Below are 22,455 nucleotides of genomic sequence, written 5' to 3'. Positions count from 1 at the left end.
TGAATGAATTTCAGTAAACCTGCACTTTTATTCCAAAGTTTTACATTAGGTTGTATTATATAAATCGCAATGTATGTATTGTATTATTATAATGCACTTGATCAAAATAATATGCTGTAGTATATGTATTATTATTAAATTGCAGTAGTAGCGAGCACAAATCATGGTGCCTGTACCACAATTTGAGCTTTCCCTCATTGTTAAAAGAGTTATTTTTTAAAATACATTGGAAATATTCTAGTGAAAAAATAAACAGAAGCTATCAGGCAACTAATAAGATAAAATAAGAGAGATAAGATAAGATAATCCTTTATTAGTCCCTTAGTGGGGAAATTACATGATTACAGCAGCTCTGCTCACAAGTAAATGAAGATAAAAATCAAGTAATATGAATGAACAGTAGAACAGTAATAAAACAAAATTAAAAATGATAAAGATGTATTTGCACAAATCAATAAGGGCTAAATCTATATGACAAATGACTCTTAGTACACACACACACACACACACACACACTCTCTCTCTCTCTCTCTCTCTCTCTCTCTCTCTCTCTCTCTCTCTCTCTCTCTCTCTCTCTCTGTCTTTCTATCTCTCTTTTTGTTTGTGTTTTCTCATAGATCTCATGCTTCTGTTTTACGTTAAATACCTTTATATGGATTCTGTAAAATTTAAATATGTTTTTGTCTCTGTTCAATGTTGTTGTATTCAGCTATAATGCCTCTTTAGATGTAAGAGAAACCCTCTGCTATTTGTTTTTTGTATAAAGCTTTGTAGGTCTTAATATCGTTATTTGCATGCGGTTCACCTGAATTGAACTTGTTTTAATCTGTATGTCTGCTTGAAAGAAACTAACACCACACAAACAATTTCATTGCATTTCATCTTTTATTAATATTCTGACTGACAAAGAGTTTTTATATCTAAGACCATGCTGTTGTTCTTCAGCAGCTCCTGTTTACAGTTTATCTGTATTTCTCAGAGAGGGCACGAGCCACAGCAGCCAGGAACTTGTCCATGGACACGTGGACCTCAGGGGTGAAGTCTCCAGGGAACATGAGGGCCATGACCACCAGGATGTTGTGAGAGAGGATCTGTGGAAATAGAATAATGTAAGTTAAAACATGATCAAGCATTATTAAACCTACTGAGTGTAAAATATTAAAAGGCTACGAAATCCACAAGATGCTATATTTTCAATTAAATATTGACAGAAAGCCAAAGAACAACAAACTAACATCTTCCCTTTTCTCCTCTTCCTTTACCACTCTACAATGACGTGTAAATCATCATCTCTGACATCTACCTTGAAGTTGGCAGGGTCCACTCTCAGAGTGAAGGCATGCAGCTCACTGAGGTTCAGGAGACCCGCGTTCAGGTCGTCCATTTTGCCCACAGCGTCTGCAACTCCACCCATAATGGTCCTTCCGTGCTTCTTCACCTGCTCAGATCCAGGGCTCAAGTCCTTCCAGTGGGAAAAGTAGGTCTTGGTCTGAGGATAGACCACCAGCATCCTGAGTAACACATCAGAGTGGGTAAATAAGTGAAGAGCAAGAGGCTGAACAAACAGGTATATTAGGAGCATCTTGTGCAGTTTGTGGTTATATTTACCTGGACAGAGCATCAGAGCCGATATCTCCAGCCTTGCCAGACACTTTAGTCCAGAAGGCTTTGACTGCTTCCTTGTCCTTCGTGGTGAGACTCATCTTCCTTGATGCTTGTTCAGTTAAATGCCGATCAGCCAAAACATTTCTTATTTTATACAGCAAGCAACGTATGGGTGCACCCGGGCCACCTCCAAGATAGGCGGATACATGGACAGCTTCCAAGTAATATGATGCAGCTTGCATGAGATAAACTTCTCATGAAGACTAGTTTGAAAGAGAACATGGCCACTTTATGCTGATGACATGCAGGTTTTTGCATGCAGTATATTTTGCCTCATATTTTGAAATGGTGTATTCTGCATACTGGTCATTAAATAGTCCTATAAACACAACCATTGTTCATGACTGGAAAGCTGAGACTCTTGTGGTTTCAATAAACCCACAATTTCCAGACTCCCAGCTTTCAGATGACGTAAGACATCTGTTGGTTGACCTGCTGTCACCCCTGTCCCCAACCCTTACACTCTTAGAGGCGGTATAGGTGTTAAACTGTTATCTTAATGTTTCTTAATCCAACACACCCAGCAATGCTTCGGACACAATCTAAGCATTGCAGATTACCACTTTCTTTATCAATTTTCCCAAACTGTAATACTTGGCAAACACCATCCATCCTATGATTGGACAGGATTCTAGAAGCATATTTGGGGGAGGAGTTAATAGTCCTTTTAAAAGAGGCATCAGACACTGACCCACACAGTGAATCCAATCTACAGCCGACAAAATGGTCAAATGGACAGACTTCGAGCGCGCCACCATCCAGGACATCTTCTCCAAGATGGACTATGAGACCGTGGGCCCTGCAGCTCTTTCCAGGTGAGTCATTGATGTTGTTTTCCTTCACATTAATAAATGAAAGAAGTGCATTAACAAATTAATCTTTAATTGCAAGTTATGCACACTTTTCCTCAGGTGCCTGATCGTCTACCCCTGGACTCAGAGGTATTTCGGTAACTTTGGAAACCTCTTCAATGCCGCTGCAATCATGGGAAATCCAAATGTTGCAAAACATGGAACAATTATCCTCCACGGTCTGGACCGCGGTATGAAGAACATGGACAACATGAAGGAAACCTACGCCGAGCTGAGCGTGCTGCACTCCGAGAAGCTGCACGTGGATCCCGACAATTTCAGGGTAAAGTTGTGGAACTAATAATGTAAATAATCATGTGTAATTAAGACAAACAACCTTTCATGTTGCTGATGTTTCTGATGCTTGTTGTGTTGCAGCTCCTTTGCGACTGCCTGACCATTGTGGTTGCTGCTCAGATGGGCAAAGCCTTCACTGGTGACGTCCAGGCAGCTTTCCAGAAGTTCCTGGCCGTCGTGGTGTCCGCCCTGGGAAAACAGTACCATTAGAGAGCTGCAGCAAAAGACCTCACATGCTGACCATGAAAAGCTTTTTTTTTGTTGTGTCTCTAAGGTGCAAATAAATAAAACAATAAGCATTTCAACAAGTTGTATGTATTTGTTCTTCCTTTAATGGTGGAAAGGGTGGAAACATTCATACTTAAAAGTATCTAATAGTCATCATGTAGGATAACCACTTTTCAATCATCATTACATTATGATGAATTATAAATAATAATAATATGGTGTGGTATATGTATTTTTTAAACAATATTTCTCTTTGAAATATAATGGGGGAGAAGAGGATATATGGTGAAAACATAATAATATAGCAAAAAAATGGAAACTGGGGCATATTTATTTATTATTTATTTATTTACACATGTGGAAATACATCTATTTATATATATATATATATATATGAAGATGTATTTAGACGAGGTATAAACGCTAATATAGCATATATTTCTCTCTCTCTCTCTCTCTCTCTCTCTCTCTCTCTCTCTCTCTCTCTCTCTCTCCCTCTCTCTCTCTCTCTCTCTGTTCTGCTCAGTGGTGGAACAGTTTTATTGAAATAGACGTCTCCTCTGATCCTGGTAAACTTCTTCCACTGCACCATTAAGAGCATCCATACAAACTGCATTACAGTTTGTATGTCAACTGATCTGTCTCAGACCGGACTGCAGAGGGTGGTAACAACTGCCCAACGCATCACCGGTAGTCCACCCCCTGACATCGAGACCATCCAACTCAAGCGCTGCCAGCGGAGGGCGCACACCATTATCAGGGACACCCCACGCCCTAGCCATGACTGTTTGCCCTCTTCCCCTCTAGGAGGCGCTATAGGCATCTCCTTTCCAGGACCAGCAGGCTCAGGAACAGTTCTTTCCCCTCAGCGGTGAACATCCTTAAGACCTTTTGAAAATCACCCCATTTTGGCCTTTTCCTCAAAATTTGTATACCCAAACGCCCAAAAGGGTGTATTCCTGCAACCACAAGGGCTATTTCAATAATTTTGGTTAGAATAAAAGGCAACACATGTGACATTTTGTTCAGTGTAAAAATCAGTCTTAAAAAAAATGAAAAAGGTTTCAGGTCTGCCAGTACTTTTAGGATGATTATTTCTTTGAAATGATGCTTTAAGGTCCAACTTTGACCCAAATCATAACACATTATGTGAACATTCTCTACGCATGGATTGACTTTGATAAAGCGAAGCAGAACAAAGTTAGAGAGGGTTTTGTACAGGGAGGATTTAGCCGAGGACTCCAAAATTTCCATTAGAGCACATTTGCGTGCATCTGTGACGTTTGAATTTTTGCATGTACCAAACCATATCTTTCACTTGTGTGTTACTTATGGTGTTCAATACATCGAAATACAGCAGTTTTCCACACATTGTTTTTTTTTTAACTCTCTCTCTCTCTCTCTCTCTCTCTCTCTCTCTCTCTCTCTGTCTCTCTCTCTCTCTAGGGTATATATATATATATATATATATATATATATATATATATATATATATATATATATATATATATATATATATATATATATAGGATATATATATATATATATATATATATGTATATATATATTCTGAGAGAGAGAGAGAGAGAGAGAGAGAGAGAGAGAGAGAGAGAGGTGAGATGTGATTGGATAAAGAGCATTAAAGCAGTGTTCTTATGCATTGTAATGTACATGTTAAACATTTTTTTACATACATGTGCAAGTCCAAAATAAACTATTACAATTCTACAACAGCCATCATTGAGTTCATCCTCTCCTCCTGGCACGCTGCAGCCACTGCCAAGTACAAGCGCTCATTCGATCTTCTGAGAGGGTGCTTGGCTGCAACCTGCTGTCCCTCCACTTGTTCGCTTCAAGGACCCTGAAGCGAGTACTGAAGATTGTAGCTGACCTCTCTCACCCTGCACACTAACTGTTTGTGTCCTTTCCATCTGCTTCAGGCTAAGGTCTATCAGGACCAAGACCTCGCTATAATGCCTGTTTAGATGTGAGAAAAACCTTTATTTGTTTTTTTTTCTACAGCATTGTAGGTCTCAATGTCGTTATTATAATATATAATTCCAAAGAACTGACACTTTGCATGCTGATGACATGAATCAAACCTGTTTTAATCTGTAGGGAATCTGTTCGAAAAGAAATGAACACCACACAAACAGTTTCATTGCATTTGATCTTTTATTAATATCCTGACTGACAAAGAGTTTTTATATCTAAGACCATGCTGTTGTCCGTCACTGCCTCCTGTTAACAGTTTATCTGTATTTCTCAGAGAGGGCATAAGACACAGCAGCCAGGAACTTGTCCATGGACACATGGACCTCAGGGGTGAAGTCTCTAGGGAACATGAGGGCCATGACCACGAGGATGTTGTGAGAGAGGATCTGTGGAAATAGAATAATGTAAGTTAAAACATGATCAAGCATTATTAAACCTACTGAGTGTAAAAAATAAAAGTCTTCAAAATCCACAAGATGCTGAGTTTTCAATTAGATCTTGACAGAAAGCCAAAGAACAAAATAACATCTTCCCGTTCCTCCTCTTCCTCCACTGCTCTATGCTCTAATGACGTGTAAATCATCATCTCTGACCTTGAAGTTGGCAGGGTCCACTCGCAGAGTGAAGGCATGCAGCTCACTGAGGTTCAAGAGACCCGCGTTCAGGTCGTCAATTTTGCCCACAGCTTCTGCAACTCCACCCATCACGGTCCTTCCGTGCTTCTTCACCTGCTCAGATCCAGGGCTCAAGTCCTTCCAGTGGGAAAAGTAGGTCTTGGTCTGAGGGTAGACCACCAGCATCCTGAGTAACACATGAGAGAGAGAGAAAATAAGCAAGTTAGCAATAGGCTGAATAGAAAGATTGATCGTTTTCAACATACAGGTATTTTAGGAGCATCTCATGCAGTGTGGTTATATTTACCTGGACACAGCATCAGAGCCGATATCGGCAGCTTTGCCTGACATTTTAGCCCAGAAGGCTTTGACTGCTTCCTTGTCTTTAGCGGTGAGACTCATCTTCCTTGGTGCTTGTTCGGTTGAATGCCGATCAGCCCAAACTTTGGTTATTATATACAGGAAGCAGCGCATGGGCGCAACCGGACCACCTCCAAGATAGGCTGATATGGACAGCTTCAAAGTGATATGATGCAACTTGCATGAGATAAGCTTCTCATGAAGACTATAGAAAGAAGACATGGTCACTTTATGCTGATGACATGCAGTTGTTGTTTTTTCATTAAATACGTTATTTTCGCCTATTTTGAAATGGTGTATTCTGCATACTGGTCCTGAAATATTTTTTCCAGGAATAGAACTTGAATACAAAATGAAAAGTATCACAAGTCATGACACAACATTTAAATTTGCAAGTTAAAATAAAGCAAAACCAATCAAGCAAATTATATATTTACCCAACTGGATCGAAACCGACACCAACAATACAATGGTCATAATTTTAGCAAGAGCATTTTATAATTTAGTGAGAAAAAACAAGTTTTGTTTTATTTTGTTAAAATACAGGTTCCTGACAAAGTCAAACAAGCCTTGATGCAATAAACACATTTTATGTAATTCTTTTATGCATTTAAAATCTTAAACGGGTCAGTGCCGATCCTAACACAAGAGGAGGGTAAAATAAATGAAACATTTTTAAATAATGATTTATGACTTGGACAGGTTAATCTTCAGGTCCAAGCTTCAAGATGATGCAAGACATCTGTTGGTTGACCTGGTGTATAGGTGTTAAACTATTATCTTAATGTTTCAACGACACAACACACCCAGCTATATCTATTTCCTCTGCTTCAGACACAATCTACGCATCTGGTGTGTGTGTGTGTGTGTGCGTATGCGTGTGTGTGTGTATGGGAGGGGTTGGTGGTGGTGATGGTGATGGGGGGTTGGATGGGGGCTATCGCCGTGGTGCAGAGTTAAGGAGGATGACAACTGAGGTGAAGGAATTATTATTAGCCTTTTCTTTATCAATTTTCAAAAAGTGTAACATCCACCAACTCACTTCCCCACTCCATCCTATGATTGGACAGAATTCTAGATGCATATTTGGGGGAGGAGTTAAATGGGCCTTTTAAAAGAAGCATCAGACACTGACCCACACAGTGAGTCCAATCTACAGCCGACAAAATGGTCAAATGGACAGACTTCGAGCGCGCCACCATCAAGGACATCTTCTCCAAGATGGACTATGAGACCGTGGGCCCTGCAGCTCTTTCCAGGTGAGGCATTGCTGCTCTTTTCTTTTAAGGTTTTCCTTCACATTAATGTATAAATAGAAGTGCATTGACACATTCATTTTTCATTACGAGTTATGCATGTATTTCCATGTTTCCTCAGGTGTCTGATCGTCTACCCGTGGACTCAGAGGTATTTCGGTAACTTTGGAAACCTCTACAACGCCGCTGCAATCATTGGAAATCCACTGGTTGCAAAACACGGGACGACTATCATCCGCGATCTGGAGCGGGGTGTGAAGAACATGGACAACATGAAGGAAACCTACGCCGAGCTGAGCGTGCTGCACTCTGAGAAGCTGCGTGTGGATCCCGACAATTTCGGGGTAAAGTTGTAGAACTAATAAATGATGATAATCATGTTCAACAATTACTGAAAAGATGACCAACCTTTCATGTTGCTGATGTTTCTGATGCTTGTTGTCTTGCAGCTCATTTCCAACTGCCTGACCATTGTGCTTGCTGCTCAGATGGGCAAAGCCTTCACTGGTGAAGTCCAGGCAGCTTTCCAGAAGTTCCTGGCCGTGGTGATAGCCGCCCTGGGAAAACAGTACCATTAGAGAGCTGCAGCAGAAGACCTCACATGCTGATCATGAAAGTCTGTTTTTCACATGACTTAGAGGCGTAAATAAATAAAACATTCAGCATTTTAAAAAGTTTCATGTCTTTTTTCTTTCTGCTTTTACTGTCAAAGTAAGACGATGTGAAAAATATATTATAAAAAAAGCCTTTTTCAAAACTTTTTATTATGTTTAGAGTTGGAAAAATGTCTACTTAAAACTAACCTAATAGTCATCATGGATGACCATGTTCAAAATTTTACCTTAGGGTGAATTATAAAACTAATTTCTTCTCCTTAGCTTTCACTATCCTTAACAATGAACCACGGTGATAGCCCCACCACCAACCCCTCCACTCCCACACACACACACACACACACACACACACACACACACACACACACACACACACACCAGATACCTTGCTCCAACGACGACACACTCTTGCACTTTGCTGTTTATGTCACACACACATACACACACACACGCACACACACACACACACACACACACACACACACACACACACACACACATATATATATATATATATATATATATATATATATATATATATATATATATATATATATATACATATATATATATAAATATATTATATATATATAATATATACGTATAAATATATATGAAATTATCTGCATTTAAAAACATTGTTTCTAATGTTCAATAATGTTCATACTGTGGACATTGTATGCAGCACACTGCACTGTTACTGCTTTCTTCTGCACTCTGGTCAGATGCTAAACTACATTTTGTTGTTCCAATACTTTTACTCTGCAATGACAATAAAGTTGAATCTGAATAGTCACACTGTATGTTTTCTATTGTTATAATGCACTTTATAATATTAAACATAATGTTATGGTATAGTATGTAAACTATGCATGATTATTAGTTTATATATTTGAAATATAATGGGGGATGAATTGAAAATATTCTCATAAAAAAAGCAGTGGGGCAACTTTATAAGATAAAGATGTATTTACAAAAATGTAAGCGCTAACCTGACATATGACTCATATTACTCTCTCTGTCTATATATATATATTTTTCCTGCTTTCATGTTAAAATCAAGATAATATGAAAATGATTCATGTCGGATGACCACTTTCAAAGGTTTACATAATGTAATATAATAATCCAAATGTATGATTTGTATAATTATAATGCACTTATTAATGATAATAATAATAATAATAATAATAATAATAATAACATGGTGTAGTATATGTATTTAAACAAGTTATCTTTTGAATATAATGGAGGAGAAGAGGATACATTGAAAATATTATAGTAAAACAAAAAACGAAAGCTGTGGGGAAACTATATAATATAAAGATTCATGTATTTTCACAAATGTATAAGAGATAAACATATGTGGCATATTACTGATATTACTCTCTCTCTTTCTCTCTCTCTCTCTCTCTTTCTCTCTCTCTCTCTCTCTGTTTTGTTAAAGATATTGTGCTTCTGTTTTATGTTAAATACCTTTTAAATAAATCTTATAAAATTCGATGTTTTGTTTGTGTTTCAAAAACAGCTATATTGTCTCTTTAGACGTAAGCAAAACCTTCTGCTATTTGTTGTTTTCTACAGCATTTTAGGTCTTAATATCGTTATTCCAATATCAATTCCACTGAACTTTGCATGCTGTTGACATGAATTGAACCTGGTTTAATCTGTACGTCTACTCCAAAGAAACTAACACCACACAAATAGTTTCATTGCATTTGATCTTTTATTCACATTTTGAATGACATAGAGTTTCTATATCTAAGACCATGCTGCTGTTCTTCAGCGCCTCCTGTTTACAGTTTATCTGTATTTCTCAGAGAGGGCACGAGCCACAGCAGCCAGGAACTTGTCCATGGACACATGGACCTCAGGGGTGAAGTCTCCAGGGAACATGATGGCCATGACCACCAGGATGTTGTGAGAGAGGATCTGTGGAAATAGAATAATGGAATTTAAAACATGATCAAGCATTATTAAACCTACTGAGTGTAAAATATTGAAAGGCTCCAAAATCCCCAAGATGCTGTGTTTTCAATTAGATCTCGACAGAAAGCCAAAGAACAACAAACTAACATATTCCCGTTCCTCCTCTTCCTCCACCGCTCTATACGTTAAACTGACGTGTAAATCATCAGCTATGACATTTACCTTGAAGTTGGCAGGGTCCACTCGCAGAGTGAAGGCATGCAGCTGGCTGAGTTCCTGGAAACCTGCTGTCAGGTCGTCCATTTTGCCCACAGCTTCTGCAACTCCACCCATCACGGTCCTTCCGTGCTTCTTCACCTCCTCAGATCCAGGGCTCAAGTCCTTCCAGTGGGAAAAGTAGCTCCTGGTCTGCGGGTAGACCTTCAGCATCCTGAGTAACACATGAGAGTGTAAATAAGCGAGGAGCAATTGGCTGAATAGAAAGATAGATTGTTTTTAATATATACAAAGCATTTTGTGCAGTTTGTGGTTATATTTACCTGGACAGAGCATCAGAGCCAATTTCCGCAGCCTCGCCAGACACCTTAGCCCAGAAGGCTTTGACTGCTTCCTTGTCTTTAGCGGTGAGACTCATCTTCCTTGGTGCTTGTTCGGTTGAATGCCGATCAGCCCAAACTTTGGTTATTATATACAGGAAGCAGCGCATGGGCGCAACCGGACCACCTCCAAGATAGGCTGATATGGACAGCTTCAAAGTGATATGATGCAACTTCCATGAGATAAGCTTCTCATGAAGACTATAGAAAAATATAGAAAATGGCCACTTTATGCTGATGACATGCAGGTTCTTGCATGCACCATAAATACATTATTTTTTGGCTCTTAATTTACCTGTTGTGACCTGACACATTTTTACGGGCATTCCTTATATAGTCACGACATCTATTGCTTTTCGTATACAGAGACACAATATATATATATATATATATATATATATATATATATATATATATATATATATATATATATATATATATATATGTTCTATATATTCGATATATATACAAATATATGTAAAAAAAATGCTATCAGCATAAAAATATCTGAAAGTTAAAATGATTTAATGATGTTCTGTATATCAATTATAATGTTCAAAACCCTTTGGCAATGTATTTCAATAAATAAATAAAACATTTTTTAATAATGATTCATGACTTGGGCAGGTCAATCTTCAGGTCCCAGCTTTCAGATGTTGTAAGACAGCTGTTGGTTGACCTGCTTATACCCCACACCTACACTCGTAAGAAAGGCGTTAGAGGTGTTAAACTGTTATCTTAATGTTTCTTAATGTAACTACACAACACACCCAGCTATATCTGTTTCCGGACACAATCTACACATCTTGTGTGTGTGTGTGTGTGTGTGTGTGTGTGTGTGTGTGTGTGTGTGTGTGTGTGTGTGTGTGTATGGGAGGGGTTGGTGGTGGTGATGGTGATGGGGGGTTGGATGGGGGCTATCGCCGTGGTGCAGAGTTAAGGAGGATGACAACTGAGGTGAAGAAATTATTATTAGCCTTTCCTTTATCAATTTTCAAAAAGTGTAACATCCACCAACCCACTTCCCCACTCCATCCTATGATTGGACAGAATTCTAGATGCATATTTGGGGGAGGAGTTAATGCTCCTTTTAAAAGAAGCATCAGACACCGACCCACACAGTGAAACCAATCTACAGCCGACAAAATGGTCAAATGGACAGACTTCGAGCGCGCCACCATCCAGGACATCTTCTCCAAGATGGACTATGAGACCGTGGGCCCTGCAGCTCTTTCCAGGTGAGGCATTGTTGCTCTTTTCTTTTAATGTTTTCCTTCACATTAATGTATAAATAGAAGTGCATTTACACATGTATTTTTCATTACGAGTTATGCATGTATTTCCATGTTTCCTCAGGTGTCTGATCGTCTACCCCTGGACTCAGAGGTATTTCGGTAACTTTGGAAACCTCTACAACGCCGCTGCAATCATTGGAAATCCACTGGTTGCAAAACACGGAACAATTATCCTCCACGGTCTGGAGCGGGGTGTGAAGAACATGGACAACATGAAGGAAACCTACGCCGAGCTGAGCGTGCTGCACTCTGAGAAGCTGCGTGTGGATCCCGACAATTTCGGGGTAAAGTTGTAGAACTAATAAATGATGATAATCATGTTCAACAATTACTGAAAAGACGACCAACCTTTTATGTTGCTGATGTTTCTGATACTTGTTGTGTTGCAGCTCATTTCCAACTGCCTGACCATTGTGCTTGCTGCTCAGATGGGCAAAGCCTTCACTGGTGAAGTCCAGGCAGCTTTCCAGAAGTTCCTGGCCGTGGTGATAGCCGCCCTGGGAAAACAGTACCATTAGAGAGCTGCAGCAGAAGACCTCACATGCTGATCATGAAAAGCTCTGTGTTTGTTTTTTACATGTCTCAGAGGCGTAAATAAATAAAACATTCAGCAATTTAACAAGTTTCAAGTGTTTTTTCTTTCTGCTTCTACTGTCAAAGCAAGGCGATGTGAAAAATATATTATAAAAAAAGCCTTTTTCATAACTTTTAATTGTGCTCAGAGTTGGAAAAATGTCTACTTAAAACTAGCCTAATAGTCATCATGGATGACCATGTTCAAAATTTTACTTTTGGTTGAATTATAAAACTAATTTCTTCTCCTCAGCTGTCAACATCCTTAACTCTGAACCATGGTGATAGCCCCCATCACCAACCCCTCCACTCCTACAGATACACACACAAGCACACGCACACGCACACACCAGACACCTACCTCCAATGACTATACACTCTTGCACTTTGCTGTTTATATCACACACATACACACACACACACACACATACACACACACACACACACACACACACACACACACACACACACACACACACACACACACACACACACAATCAACATAATGTATAATATATACATATATTATATATATATATATATATATTATATATATATATATATATATATATATATAAATATATAATATAATATATATATATATATATATATATGAAATTATCTGCATTTAAAAACATTGTTTCTAATGTTCAATAATGTTCATACTGTGGACATTGTATGCAGCACACTGCACTGTTACTGCTTTCTTCTGCACTCTGGTCAGATGCTAAACTACATTTTGTTGTTCCAATACTTTTACTCTGTAATAACAATAAAGTTGAATCTGAATAATCACGTTGTATGTTTTCTATTATTATAATGCACTTCATAATATTAAACAAAATATTATGGTATAGTATGTAAAGTATGTATTATTATTAGTTTATATATTTGAAATATAATGGGGGATGAATTGAAAATATTCTAATTAAAAAAAAAAGCTGTGGGACAACTTTATAAGATAAAGACGTATTTACAAAAATGTAAGAGCTAACCTGACATATGACTCATTTTACTCGCTCTGTCTTTTCTTCCACGGTCAAATCAAGATAATAAGAAAATGATTCATGTCGGATGACCACTTTCAAAGTTTTACAGAATGTATTATAATAATCTAAATGTATGGTTTGTATAATCATAATGCACTTATTATTATTATTATTAATAATAATAATAATAATAATAATAATAACATGGTGTAGTATATGTATTTAAACAAGTTATCTTTTGAATATAATGGAGAAGAAGATTAATTGAAAAATATCATGGTAAAACCAAAAACTAAAGCTGTGGGGAAACTATATAATATAAAGATTCATGTATTTTCACAAATGTATAAGAGATAAACATATGTGGCATATTACTGATATTACTCTCTCTCTCTCTCTCTCTCTCTCTCTCTCTCTCTCTCTCTCTCTCTCTCTCTTTCTCTCTCTCTCTCTCTCTCTGTTTTTTTTATAGACATTGTGCTTCTGTTTTATGTTAAATACCTTTATATAAATCCTATCAAATTCAAAAATGTTTTGTTTGTGTTTCAAAAACAGCTATATTGTCTCTTTAGATGTAGGCAAAACCTTCTGCTATTTGTTGTTTTCTACAGCATTTTAGGTCTTAATATTGTTATTCCAATATCAATTCCACTGTACTTTGCATGCTGTTGAACTAAATTAAACCTGTTTTAATCTGTACGTCTACTCCAAAGAAACTCACACCACAGAAACAGTTTCATTGCATTTCATCTTTTATTCATATTTTGAATGACATAGAGTTTCTATATCTAAGACCATGCTGCTGTTCTTCAGCGCCTCCTGTTTACAGTTTATCTGTATTTCTCAGAGAGGGCACGAGCCACAGCAGCCAGGAACTTGTCCATGGACACATGGACCTCAGGGGTGAAGTCTCCAGGGAACATGATGGCCATGACCACCAGGATGTTGTGAGAGAGGATCTGTGGAAATAGAATAATGGAATTTAAAACATGATCAAGCATTATTAAACCTACTGAGTGTAAAATATTGAAAGGCTCCAAAATCCCCAAGATGCTGTGTTTTCAATTAGATCTCGACAGAAAGCCAAAGAACAACAAACTAACATATTCCCGTTCCTCCTCTTCCTCCACCGCTCTATACGCTAAACTAACGTGTAAATCATCAGCTATGACATTTACCTTGAAGTTGGCAGGGTCCACTCGCAGAGTGAAGGCATGCAGCTGGCTGAGTTCCTGGAAACCTGCTGTCAGGTCGTCCATTTTGCCCACAGCATCTGCAACTCCACCCATCACGGTCCTTCCGTGCTTCTTCACCTCCTCAGATCCAGGGCTCAAGTCCTTCCAGTGGGAAAAGTAGCTCCTGGTCTGCGGGTAGACCTTCAGCATCCTGAGTAACACATGAGAGTGTAAATAAGCAAGGAGCAATTGGCTGAATAGAAAGATAGATTGTTTTTAATATATACAAAGCATTTTGTGCAGTTTGTGGTTATATTTACCTGGACAGAGCATCAGAGCCAATTTCCGCAGCCTCGCCAGACACCTTAGCCCAGAAGGCTTTGACTGCTTCCTTGTCTTTAGCGGTGAGACTCATCTTTCTTGGTGCTTGTTCGGTTGAATGCCGATCAGCCCAAACTTTGGTTATTATATACAGGAAGCAGCGCATGGGCGCAACCGGACCACCTCCAAGATAGGCTGATATGGACAGCTTCAAAGTGATATGATGCAACTTCCATGAGATAAGCTTCTCATGAAGACTATAGAAAAATATTGAAAATGGCCACTTTATGCTGATGACATGCAGGTTTTTGCATGCACCATAAATACATTATTTTTTGGCCCTTAATTTACCTGTTGTGACCTGGCACATTTGTATGGCCATTCCTGAAATAGTCACAACGTCTATTGCTTTCGTATACAGAGATACAAACTGGTCATTTTTTCGTTTCCTACATATCTAAAAATTGTATTTTGGAGGGATTTCTGATAATTTCATCAATTCTCAATTATATACATATATAGAGGCGTTAGAGGTGTTATATATATATATATATATATATATATATATATATATATATATATATATATATATATATATATATAGAAAGAGAGAGAATTTTTATTTTCATATTTATATGTAAATATCTATATATATATGTATATATAAATATATATATATATATATATATATATATATATATATATATATATACATATGTATATATATATATATTCTTAATATATAAAAATATGTGTAATAAATGCTATCAACATAAAAATATCTGAAAGTGAAAATGAGAATGTATGTATTGTATATTCATTATAATGTTCAAAACCCTTTGGCAATGTATTTCAATAAATAAATAAAACATTTTTTAATAATGATTCATGACTTGGGCAGGTCAATCTTCAGGTCCCAGCTTTCAGATGTTGTAAGACAGCTGTTGGTTGACCTGCTTATACCCCACACCTACACTCGTAAGAAAGGCGTTAGAGGTGTTAAACTGTTATCTTAATGTTTCTTAATGTAACTCCACAACACACCCAGCTATATCTGTTTCCGGACACAATCTACACATCTTGTGTGTGTGTGTGTGTGTGTGTGTGTGTGTGTGTGTGTGTGCGTGTGTGTGTGTATGGGAGGGGTTGGTGGTGGTGATGGTGATGGGGGGTTGGATGGGGGCTATCGCCGTGGTGCAGAGTTAAGGAGGATGACAACTGAGGTAAAGAAATTATTATTAGCCTTTCCTTTATCAATTTTCAAAAATGGTAGTACTCTACCAACCCACTTCCCCACTCCATCCTATGATTGGACAGAATTCTAGATGCATATTTGGGGGAGGAGTTAATGGTCATTTTAAAAGAGGCATCAGACACTGACCCACACAGTGAATCCAATCTACAGCCGACAAAATGGTCAAATGGACAGACTTCGAGCGCGCCACCATCCAGGACATCTTCTCCAAGATGGACTATGAGACCGTGGGCCCTGCAGCTCTTTCCAGGTGAGGCATTGCTGCTCTTTTCTTTAAAGGTTTTCCCTCACATCTCACATGAATGTATAAATAGAAGTGCATTTACACATTTATTTTTCATTACGAGTTATGCATGTATTTCCATGTTTCCTCAGGTGTCTGATCGTCTACCCCTGGACTCAGAGGTATTTCGGTAACTTTGGAAACCTCTACAACGCCGCTGCAATCATTGGAAATCCACTGGTTGCAAAACACGGAACAATTATCCTCCACGGTCTGGAGCGGGGTGTGAAGAACATGGACAACATGAAGGAAACCTACGCCGAGCTGAGCGTGCTGCACTCTGAGAAGCTGCGTGTGGATCCCGACAATTTCGGGGTAAAGTTGTAGAACTAATAAATGATGATAATCATGTTCAACAATTACTCAAAAGACGACCAACCTTTCATTTTGCTGATGTTTCTGATACTTGTTGTGTTGCAGCTCATTTCCAACTGCCTGACCATTGTGCTTGCTGCTCAGATGGGCAAAGCCTTCACTGGTGAAGTCCAGGCAGCTTTCCAGAAGTTCCTGGCCGTGGTGATAGCCGCCCTGGGAAAACAGTACCATTAGAGAGCTGCAGCAGAAGATTTCACATGCTAAACATGAAAAAAAAATCTGTTTTTTTTAACTGTCTCAGAGGCGTAAATAAATAAAACATTCAGCATTTAAAAAAGTTTCATGTCTTTTTTCTTTCTGCTTTTACTGTCAAAGCAAGACGATGTGAAAAATATATCATAAAAAAGCCTTTTAATTATGCTCAGTGGAAAATGTATACTTAAAAGTTACTTCAGTATATATATATATATGCGCTGAAATACATTGTTTTTACTGTCTGTGTTCAAGTAGTTATATGAACCCCAAATGAGTTCTAATACTTGTGTTATTTTATATCATTTTTTTTTTTAAATTGTGAAAAGATTTAAAAGTCCATGAGCACTGTTCCCGAACCCCATGCGACACTGAAAAGGCGTGTCAACCAAGACAGCTGAACAATGTCCAGCCTTTTCAGCATCTCAAGGCAGATCTCATCCACCCCCAGCGCCTTGCCACCAAGAAGCTCTTTAACTACCTTAGTGACCTCTGCCAGGGATATGGGTGCACCCACCCCAAAGACTTCAGGCGCTGCCCCCTCCTCAGGGGACATGTTGGCCGGGGTTAGGAGTTCCTCAAAGGGCTCTTTCCACCGGCCGACAATGTCCCCAGTCCGAGTCAGCAGTTCCCCCTTCCCCGCTGAGAACAGCCCGGGGTCGGCCCTGCTTTCCATTCCTGATCCGTTGGAGGGTTTGCCAGAACCTCTTCGAGGCCAACCGAAAGTCCTTCTCCATGGCCTCCCCGAACTCTTTCCATGCCCGAGTTTTAGCATCCGCGATCGCCGCAGCTGCAGCCCTCTTGGCCTGCTGGCACCCGTCAGCTGCTTCAGGAGACCCCTGGGCCAACTAGGCCCGAAAAGCCTCCTTCTTCAGCTTGACGGCTTCCCTCACCCCCGGTGTCCACCACCGGGTTCTCGGGTTGCCGCTGCGACAGGCACCGACGACCTTCAGACCACAGCTCCTGGCGGCCGCATCCACAATAGAGGCTTTGAACAAGGTCCACTCGGATTCCATGTCCCCAACCACCTTCAGGATGTGTGAAAAGTTCTTCCGGAGGTGGGAGTTGAAGATCTTCCGGACAGGATCTTCAGCCAGACGTTCCCAGTTCACGACACGTTTGGGTTTGCCAGGTCTTTCTTGCCGTCTCCCTCGCCATCTGATCCAACTCACCACCAGGTGGTGATCGGTTGACAGCTCTGCTCCTCTCTTCACCTGAGTGTCCAAGACATACGACCGCAGATCAGATGATAAGATTACAAAGTCAATCATCGATCTCCAGCCTAAGGTATTCTGGTACCAAGTACACTTATGAGCCACCTTATGCTCGAACATGGTGTTTGTTATGACCAAACTGTGGCTAGCACAGAAGTTCAACAACAGAACACCGTTAGGGTTCAGATCGGGCAAGCCGTTCCTCCCAATCACCCGCCGCCAGGTTTCTCTGTCATTGCTCACGTGACCGTTGAAGTCTCCCAGGAGAACTATGGAGTCGGCGGGAGAGGCCCTCTCCAGGACCTCTCCCACCGACTCCAAGAAGGCCGGATACTCCGAGCTGCTGTTCGGTGCATAAGGACAAACAACAGTCAGAGCCTTACTCCCCGCAACCCGGAGGCGCAGGGAGGCGACCCTCTCGTTCACCGGAAAAAAACTCCAAGAAGTGCTCAGCTGGGGGATCATGAGTATCCCCACTCCTGCCCGTCGCCTCTCACCCTGGGCAACTCTAGAAAAGGACAAAGTCCAACCCTTCTCCAGGAGCTTGGTTCCAGAGCCCTTGCTGTGTGTGGAGGTGAGCCCAACTATATCTAGCTGGTACCACTCCACCTCCTGCACCAGCTCCGGCTCTTTCCCCGCGAGCGAGGTGACGTTTCACGTCCCGAGAGCTAGTCTATGCTGCCGGCGATCGGCTCGCCCAGGCCCTCTGCCTGTCCTGCCTGTCCTGCCGCCCGGTCTTCATTGCACCCCGATGATCCTTCCTGCGGGTGGTGAATCCACGGAGTCGCTGCGGGACCATGTTGTTTCTTCGGGCTAAGCCCGAAGGGGCCCCAAAAAAAATGTAAGAGCTCACTTAACATATTACTCATCTTACTCTTTCTCTTTTCCTTTTGCTTTCATGGTCAAATCAAGATAATATGAAAATGATTGTGGGGCAACTATATAATATAAAGATTTATGTATTTTCACAAATGTATAAGAAATAAACATATGTGGCATATTACTCATATTAGTCCATCTCTCTCTCTCTCTCTCTCTCTTTCTCTCTCTCTGTGTTTTGTTATAGATATTGTGCTTCTGTTTTATGTTTAATACCTTTATATGAATCCTATCAAATTAAAAAATGTTTTGTTTGTGTTTCAAAAGGCAAAACCTTCTGCTATTTGTTGTTTTCTACGGCATTTTAGGTCTTAATATCGTTATTCCAATATCAATTCCACTGAACTATGCATGCTGTTGACATGAATTGAACCTGGTTTAATCTGTACATCTGCTCCAAAGAAACTAACACCACACAAACAGTTTAATTGCATTTGATCTTTTATTAATATTCTGACTGACAGAGAGTTTCTATATCGAAGATCATGCTGCTGTCCGTCAGCGGCTCCTGTTTACAGTTTATCTGTATTTCTCAGAGAGGGCACGAGCCACAGCAGCCAGGAACTTGTCCATGGACACATGGACCTCAGGGGTGAAGTCTCCAGGGAACATGATGGCCATGACCACCAGGATGTTGTGAGAGAGGATCTGTGGAAATAGAATAATGGAAATTAAAACATTATCAAGCATTATTAAACCGACTGAGTGTAAAAAATGAAAGTCTCCAAAATCCACAAGATGCTGTATTTTCAATTAGGTCTCAACAGAAAGTCAAAGAACAACAAACTAACATCTTCCTGTCCCTTCTCATCCTCCACCACTCTATGCTCTAGTCTACAATGACGTGTAAATCATCATCTCTGACATCTACCTTGAAGTTGGCAGGGTCCACTCTCAGAGTGAAGGCATGCAGCTCACTAAGGTTCAAGAGACCCGCGTTCAGGTCGTCCATTTTGCCCACAGCTTCTGCAACTCCACCCATCACGGTCCTTCCGTGCTGCTTCACCTGCTCAGATCCAGGGCTCAAGTCCTTCCAGTGGGAAAAGTAGGTCTTGGTCTGAGGGTAGACCACCAGCATCCTGAGTAACACATCAGAGAGGGAAAATGCAATAGGTTGATTTTACATTTTTTTAAAACAAAAACGTTATTTAGGAGCCGCGAGTGCAGTTGGTTTATTTACCTGGACAGAGCATCAGAGCCGATATCTCCAGCTTTGCCAGAAACCTTAGCCCAGAAGGCTTTGACTGCTTCCTTGTCCTTAGCGGTGAGACTCATCTTCCTTGGTGCTTGTTCAGTTGAATGCCGAGCCACCAAAACCTTGGTTATTATATACAGTAAAACAGCGCATGGGCACACACGGGCCACCCCCAAGATAGCCCGATATATGGACAGCTTCCAAGTAATATGATGTAGCTTGCATGAGATAAACTTCTCATGAAGACTAGTTCGAACATAGACACCTTATGCAGATCACATGAAGGTTTTTGCATGCAGTATGAATACGTCATTTTGAAATGCTGCATTCTGCTGTTCATTAAATAGTCCCTTTATTGCAAACATTGTTTATGACTGGAAAGCTGAGAGTAAACCCACAAAAATTCATGTGATTTTTAAAAAAAATTTCAAAATTTGATTCTCTGATGGTGAAAACATGTTACATTTGCTATTATATATTTTTTCAAAATATATAATATGTGTAAGAAATCAGCCCAAAATATCTCAAAGTTGAAAGAACGCTAATATATGTATAGCCATTATAATGTTCTCAACCCTTTCACAATGTATTTCCATAAAAAAATACATTGTTTATTAATGATGATTTATAACTTGGTTAATCTTCAGGCCCCCAACTTTCAGATGATGTAAGACATCTGTTGGTTGACCTGCTGTCACCCCTGCCCCCCACCCTAACACTTTCAAGAAAGGCGGTTTAGGTGTTTAACTGTTATCTTAATGTTTCTTAATGTAACTAAATAACACACCCAGCTATATCTTCTTCCTCTGCTTCGGACACAATCTTAACATTGCAGTTTAGCCATTTCTTTATCAATTTCTAAAACCATAATATTTGGCCAACCCACTTCTCCACTCCATCCTGTGATTAGACGGGGTATAATAAGCATGTTTAGGGGAGGAGTTGACTAGTCCTTTTAAAAGTGGCCTCAGACACTGACCCACACAGTGAATCCAATCAACAGCCGGCACAATGGTCGTATGGACAGACTTCGAGCGCGCCACCATCCAGGACATCTTCTCCAAGATGGACTATGAGACCGTGGGCCCTGCAGCTCTTTCCAGGTGAGGCATTGTTTCAGGTGTTTTATGTTTTCCTTCTCATGATTATATAAAAACAGGTATTGACAAATCCTTATTTATTTATGTTTTAATTTTTATCTGTGCATGTTTTTCTGTGTTTCCTCAGGTGTCTGATCGTCTACCCCTGGACTCAGAGGTATTTTGGCAACTTTGGAAACCTCTTCAACGCCGCTGCAATCATGGGAAATCCAAATGTTGCAAAACACGGAACAATTATTCTCCACGGTCTGGACCGCGGTGTGAAGAACATGGACAACATGAAGGAAACCTACGCCGAGCTGAGCGTGCTGCACTCCGACAAGCTGCACGTGGACCCCGACAATTTCAGGGTAAAGTTATGGAACTAATATTGCAAATAATCATGTTCAACAATTACTCGACCAACCCTTTATGTTGCTGATGTTTCTGATGCTTGTTCTGTTGCAGCTGATTTCCGACTGCCTGACCATTGTGGTTGCTGCTCAGATGGGCAAAGCCTTCACTGGTGACGTCCAGGCAGCTTTCCAGAAGTTCCTGGCCGTCGTGATATCCGCTCTGGGAAGACAGTACCATTAGAGAGCTGCAACAGAAGACCTCACATGCTGACCATGAAAAGCTCTTTGTTTGTTTACATGTCGCTAAGGCATCAATAAATAAAACAATAAGCATTTCAACAGCTTTTCTTTGTCTTTATGATTCAATCAGGGCAAAGTTAAAGTGATTGTATGTGCGACTGTGTCACAATATGCTCAGGAGAGAAAGAGGTAGTTAAAACTATAAAAAAAATTAAAAATCAAGTAAAGTCGAACCAACCATATGTTAATCAAAAAAGCATAGGTTAATCAAGTTATTCAAATTGTCTTCTGTTAACAATATTCAAGACTTAACAATAATTTATGCATATACTTTAAGAATCCAAAATGACATATTCCAGTACTATTTATGTATTGGTCTGCAGGTATGTCACCAGCATTGTTAATTATACGTGAGATTGAAGATGGAAGTGAGTAATAAATGGATAAAATCCTTTTGTATAAAATTATTTATGTATATATAAGTATTTACCCGTCATTGTCTTTAACACAGGCACCAGCTTGATGGTTGAATGCCGATTCATTCCACTGTTGAAATATTCTGCAGAAACAGGCACGCCCGGGCCTCTTAGGTTGCACAACATTTGGACAGCTTCCAAATGCTATGCTAC

The 22,455-nt window shown here is 39.8% G+C and overlaps 10 protein-coding genes across 10 annotated transcripts; 5 read left to right on the top strand and 5 right to left on the bottom strand.

The window, feature by feature from the left end:
* Positions 1-866: 866 nt before the first annotated feature.
* On the bottom strand, positions 867-1,719 carry LOC137786256 (hemoglobin subunit alpha-1-like). The gene is made up of 3 exons (XM_068578002.1): positions 1,609-1,719; positions 1,304-1,511; positions 867-1,091 (listed from the first exon to the last, which is right to left on the bottom strand). Exons 1-3 carry the CDS (start codon positions 1,701-1,703, stop codon positions 963-965), a joined length of 432 nt encoding a protein of 143 aa, XP_068434103.1. The 5' UTR covers positions 1,704-1,719; the 3' UTR covers positions 867-962.
* Positions 1,720-2,348: 629 nt separating this feature from the next.
* Positions 2,349-3,121, top strand: LOC137786541 (hemoglobin subunit beta-2-like). The gene is made up of 3 exons (XM_068578480.1): positions 2,349-2,480; positions 2,577-2,799; positions 2,895-3,121. The coding sequence occupies exons 1-3, from the start codon at positions 2,389-2,391 to the stop codon at positions 3,021-3,023; spliced, it is 444 nt and encodes a 147-aa protein (XP_068434581.1). The 5' UTR covers positions 2,349-2,388; the 3' UTR covers positions 3,024-3,121.
* Positions 3,122-5,293: 2,172 nt separating this feature from the next.
* On the bottom strand, positions 5,294-6,052 carry LOC137786248 (hemoglobin subunit alpha-1). The gene is made up of 3 exons (XM_068577990.1): positions 5,958-6,052; positions 5,630-5,837; positions 5,294-5,422 (listed from the first exon to the last, which is right to left on the bottom strand). Exons 1-3 carry the CDS (start codon positions 6,050-6,052, stop codon positions 5,294-5,296), a joined length of 432 nt encoding a protein of 143 aa, XP_068434091.1.
* A 1,112-nt stretch (positions 6,053-7,164) lies between these two features.
* On the top strand, positions 7,165-7,871 carry LOC137786262 (hemoglobin subunit beta-2-like). Its single transcript, XM_068578015.1, has 3 exons — positions 7,165-7,269; positions 7,388-7,610; positions 7,716-7,871. Exons 1-3 carry the CDS (start codon positions 7,178-7,180, stop codon positions 7,842-7,844), a joined length of 444 nt encoding a protein of 147 aa, XP_068434116.1. The 5' UTR covers positions 7,165-7,177; the 3' UTR covers positions 7,845-7,871.
* A 1,760-nt stretch (positions 7,872-9,631) lies between these two features.
* Positions 9,632-10,443, bottom strand: LOC137786249 (hemoglobin subunit alpha-1-like). The gene is made up of 3 exons (XM_068577991.1): positions 10,349-10,443; positions 10,032-10,239; positions 9,632-9,812 (listed from the first exon to the last, which is right to left on the bottom strand). The coding sequence occupies exons 1-3, from the start codon at positions 10,441-10,443 to the stop codon at positions 9,684-9,686; spliced, it is 432 nt and encodes a 143-aa protein (XP_068434092.1). The 3' UTR covers positions 9,632-9,683.
* Positions 10,444-11,538: 1,095 nt separating this feature from the next.
* On the top strand, positions 11,539-12,251 carry LOC137786258 (hemoglobin subunit beta-2-like). Its single transcript, XM_068578004.1, has 3 exons — positions 11,539-11,643; positions 11,762-11,984; positions 12,090-12,251. The coding sequence occupies exons 1-3, from the start codon at positions 11,552-11,554 to the stop codon at positions 12,216-12,218; spliced, it is 444 nt and encodes a 147-aa protein (XP_068434105.1). The 5' UTR covers positions 11,539-11,551; the 3' UTR covers positions 12,219-12,251.
* A 1,789-nt stretch (positions 12,252-14,040) lies between these two features.
* On the bottom strand, positions 14,041-14,852 carry LOC137786332 (hemoglobin subunit alpha-1-like). Its single transcript, XM_068578148.1, has 3 exons — positions 14,758-14,852; positions 14,441-14,648; positions 14,041-14,221 (listed from the first exon to the last, which is right to left on the bottom strand). The coding sequence occupies exons 1-3, from the start codon at positions 14,850-14,852 to the stop codon at positions 14,093-14,095; spliced, it is 432 nt and encodes a 143-aa protein (XP_068434249.1). The 3' UTR covers positions 14,041-14,092.
* Positions 14,853-16,134: 1,282 nt separating this feature from the next.
* LOC137786257 (hemoglobin subunit beta-2-like) lies at positions 16,135-16,845 on the top strand. Its single transcript, XM_068578003.1, has 3 exons — positions 16,135-16,263; positions 16,389-16,611; positions 16,717-16,845. Exons 1-3 carry the CDS (start codon positions 16,172-16,174, stop codon positions 16,843-16,845), a joined length of 444 nt encoding a protein of 147 aa, XP_068434104.1. The 5' UTR covers positions 16,135-16,171.
* Positions 16,846-19,394: 2,549 nt separating this feature from the next.
* On the bottom strand, positions 19,395-20,239 carry LOC137786308 (hemoglobin subunit alpha-1-like). Its single transcript, XM_068578103.1, has 3 exons — positions 20,137-20,239; positions 19,828-20,035; positions 19,395-19,604 (listed from the first exon to the last, which is right to left on the bottom strand). The coding sequence occupies exons 1-3, from the start codon at positions 20,229-20,231 to the stop codon at positions 19,476-19,478; spliced, it is 432 nt and encodes a 143-aa protein (XP_068434204.1). The 5' UTR covers positions 20,232-20,239; the 3' UTR covers positions 19,395-19,475.
* An 872-nt stretch (positions 20,240-21,111) lies between these two features.
* LOC137786586 (hemoglobin subunit beta-2) lies at positions 21,112-22,250 on the top strand. Its single transcript, XM_068578563.1, has 3 exons — positions 21,112-21,254; positions 21,379-21,601; positions 21,699-22,250. The coding sequence occupies exons 1-3, from the start codon at positions 21,163-21,165 to the stop codon at positions 21,825-21,827; spliced, it is 444 nt and encodes a 147-aa protein (XP_068434664.1). The 5' UTR covers positions 21,112-21,162; the 3' UTR covers positions 21,828-22,250.
* Positions 22,251-22,455: the final 205 nt, after the last annotated feature.

This window comes from Clinocottus analis, unplaced genomic scaffold, assembly GCF_023055335.1.
Source record: "Clinocottus analis isolate CAN_PGR_092001 unplaced genomic scaffold, fCliAna1.0.p SCAF_16, whole genome shotgun sequence".
NCBI classification, from domain to species: domain Eukaryota; kingdom Metazoa; phylum Chordata; class Actinopteri; order Perciformes; family Cottidae; genus Clinocottus; species Clinocottus analis.
This window is presented reverse-complemented; position numbering and strand designations above follow the sequence as displayed.

What these genes read in the sequence shown, in the direction of transcription:
- LOC137786256 (XM_068578002.1), bottom strand. Translation starts at nt 1,703, where the DNA reads ATGAGTCTCACCACGAAGGACAAGGAAGCAGTCAAAGCCTTCTGGACT. An exon ending in GGCTCTGATGCTCTGTCCAG is followed by an intron (nt 1,512 to 1,608) that starts GTAAATATAACC and finishes TGTGTTACTCAG; the next exon opens with GATGCTGGTGGTCTATCCTC. An exon ending in TGGACCCTGCCAACTTCAAG is followed by an intron (nt 1,092 to 1,303) that starts GTAGATGTCAGA and finishes CTATTTCCACAG; the next exon opens with ATCCTCTCTCACAACATCCT.
- LOC137786541 (XM_068578480.1), top strand. Translation starts at nt 2,389, where the DNA reads ATGGTCAAATGGACAGACTTCGAGCGCGCCACCATCCAGGACATCTTC. An exon ending in GGCCCTGCAGCTCTTTCCAG is followed by an intron (nt 2,481 to 2,576) that starts GTGAGTCATTGA and finishes ACTTTTCCTCAG; the next exon opens with GTGCCTGATCGTCTACCCCT. An exon ending in TGGATCCCGACAATTTCAGG is followed by an intron (nt 2,800 to 2,894) that starts GTAAAGTTGTGG and finishes GTTGTGTTGCAG; the next exon opens with CTCCTTTGCGACTGCCTGAC.
- LOC137786248 (XM_068577990.1), bottom strand. Translation starts at nt 6,052, where the DNA reads ATGAGTCTCACCGCTAAAGACAAGGAAGCAGTCAAAGCCTTCTGGGCT. An exon ending in GGCTCTGATGCTGTGTCCAG is followed by an intron (nt 5,838 to 5,957) that starts GTAAATATAACC and finishes TGTGTTACTCAG; the next exon opens with GATGCTGGTGGTCTACCCTC. An exon ending in TGGACCCTGCCAACTTCAAG is followed by an intron (nt 5,423 to 5,629) that starts GTCAGAGATGAT and finishes CTATTTCCACAG; the next exon opens with ATCCTCTCTCACAACATCCT.
- LOC137786262 (XM_068578015.1), top strand. Translation starts at nt 7,178, where the DNA reads ATGGTCAAATGGACAGACTTCGAGCGCGCCACCATCAAGGACATCTTC. An exon ending in GGCCCTGCAGCTCTTTCCAG is followed by an intron (nt 7,270 to 7,387) that starts GTGAGGCATTGC and finishes ATGTTTCCTCAG; the next exon opens with GTGTCTGATCGTCTACCCGT. An exon ending in TGGATCCCGACAATTTCGGG is followed by an intron (nt 7,611 to 7,715) that starts GTAAAGTTGTAG and finishes GTTGTCTTGCAG; the next exon opens with CTCATTTCCAACTGCCTGAC.
- LOC137786249 (XM_068577991.1), bottom strand. Translation starts at nt 10,443, where the DNA reads ATGAGTCTCACCGCTAAAGACAAGGAAGCAGTCAAAGCCTTCTGGGCT. An exon ending in GGCTCTGATGCTCTGTCCAG is followed by an intron (nt 10,240 to 10,348) that starts GTAAATATAACC and finishes TGTGTTACTCAG; the next exon opens with GATGCTGAAGGTCTACCCGC. An exon ending in TGGACCCTGCCAACTTCAAG is followed by an intron (nt 9,813 to 10,031) that starts GTAAATGTCATA and finishes CTATTTCCACAG; the next exon opens with ATCCTCTCTCACAACATCCT.
- LOC137786258 (XM_068578004.1), top strand. Translation starts at nt 11,552, where the DNA reads ATGGTCAAATGGACAGACTTCGAGCGCGCCACCATCCAGGACATCTTC. An exon ending in GGCCCTGCAGCTCTTTCCAG is followed by an intron (nt 11,644 to 11,761) that starts GTGAGGCATTGT and finishes ATGTTTCCTCAG; the next exon opens with GTGTCTGATCGTCTACCCCT. An exon ending in TGGATCCCGACAATTTCGGG is followed by an intron (nt 11,985 to 12,089) that starts GTAAAGTTGTAG and finishes GTTGTGTTGCAG; the next exon opens with CTCATTTCCAACTGCCTGAC.
- LOC137786332 (XM_068578148.1), bottom strand. Translation starts at nt 14,852, where the DNA reads ATGAGTCTCACCGCTAAAGACAAGGAAGCAGTCAAAGCCTTCTGGGCT. An exon ending in GGCTCTGATGCTCTGTCCAG is followed by an intron (nt 14,649 to 14,757) that starts GTAAATATAACC and finishes TGTGTTACTCAG; the next exon opens with GATGCTGAAGGTCTACCCGC. An exon ending in TGGACCCTGCCAACTTCAAG is followed by an intron (nt 14,222 to 14,440) that starts GTAAATGTCATA and finishes CTATTTCCACAG; the next exon opens with ATCCTCTCTCACAACATCCT.
- LOC137786257 (XM_068578003.1), top strand. Translation starts at nt 16,172, where the DNA reads ATGGTCAAATGGACAGACTTCGAGCGCGCCACCATCCAGGACATCTTC. An exon ending in GGCCCTGCAGCTCTTTCCAG is followed by an intron (nt 16,264 to 16,388) that starts GTGAGGCATTGC and finishes ATGTTTCCTCAG; the next exon opens with GTGTCTGATCGTCTACCCCT. An exon ending in TGGATCCCGACAATTTCGGG is followed by an intron (nt 16,612 to 16,716) that starts GTAAAGTTGTAG and finishes GTTGTGTTGCAG; the next exon opens with CTCATTTCCAACTGCCTGAC.
- LOC137786308 (XM_068578103.1), bottom strand. Translation starts at nt 20,231, where the DNA reads ATGAGTCTCACCGCTAAGGACAAGGAAGCAGTCAAAGCCTTCTGGGCT. An exon ending in GGCTCTGATGCTCTGTCCAG is followed by an intron (nt 20,036 to 20,136) that starts GTAAATAAACCA and finishes TGTGTTACTCAG; the next exon opens with GATGCTGGTGGTCTACCCTC. An exon ending in TGGACCCTGCCAACTTCAAG is followed by an intron (nt 19,605 to 19,827) that starts GTAGATGTCAGA and finishes CTATTTCCACAG; the next exon opens with ATCCTCTCTCACAACATCCT.
- LOC137786586 (XM_068578563.1), top strand. Translation starts at nt 21,163, where the DNA reads ATGGTCGTATGGACAGACTTCGAGCGCGCCACCATCCAGGACATCTTC. An exon ending in GGCCCTGCAGCTCTTTCCAG is followed by an intron (nt 21,255 to 21,378) that starts GTGAGGCATTGT and finishes GTGTTTCCTCAG; the next exon opens with GTGTCTGATCGTCTACCCCT. An exon ending in TGGACCCCGACAATTTCAGG is followed by an intron (nt 21,602 to 21,698) that starts GTAAAGTTATGG and finishes GTTCTGTTGCAG; the next exon opens with CTGATTTCCGACTGCCTGAC.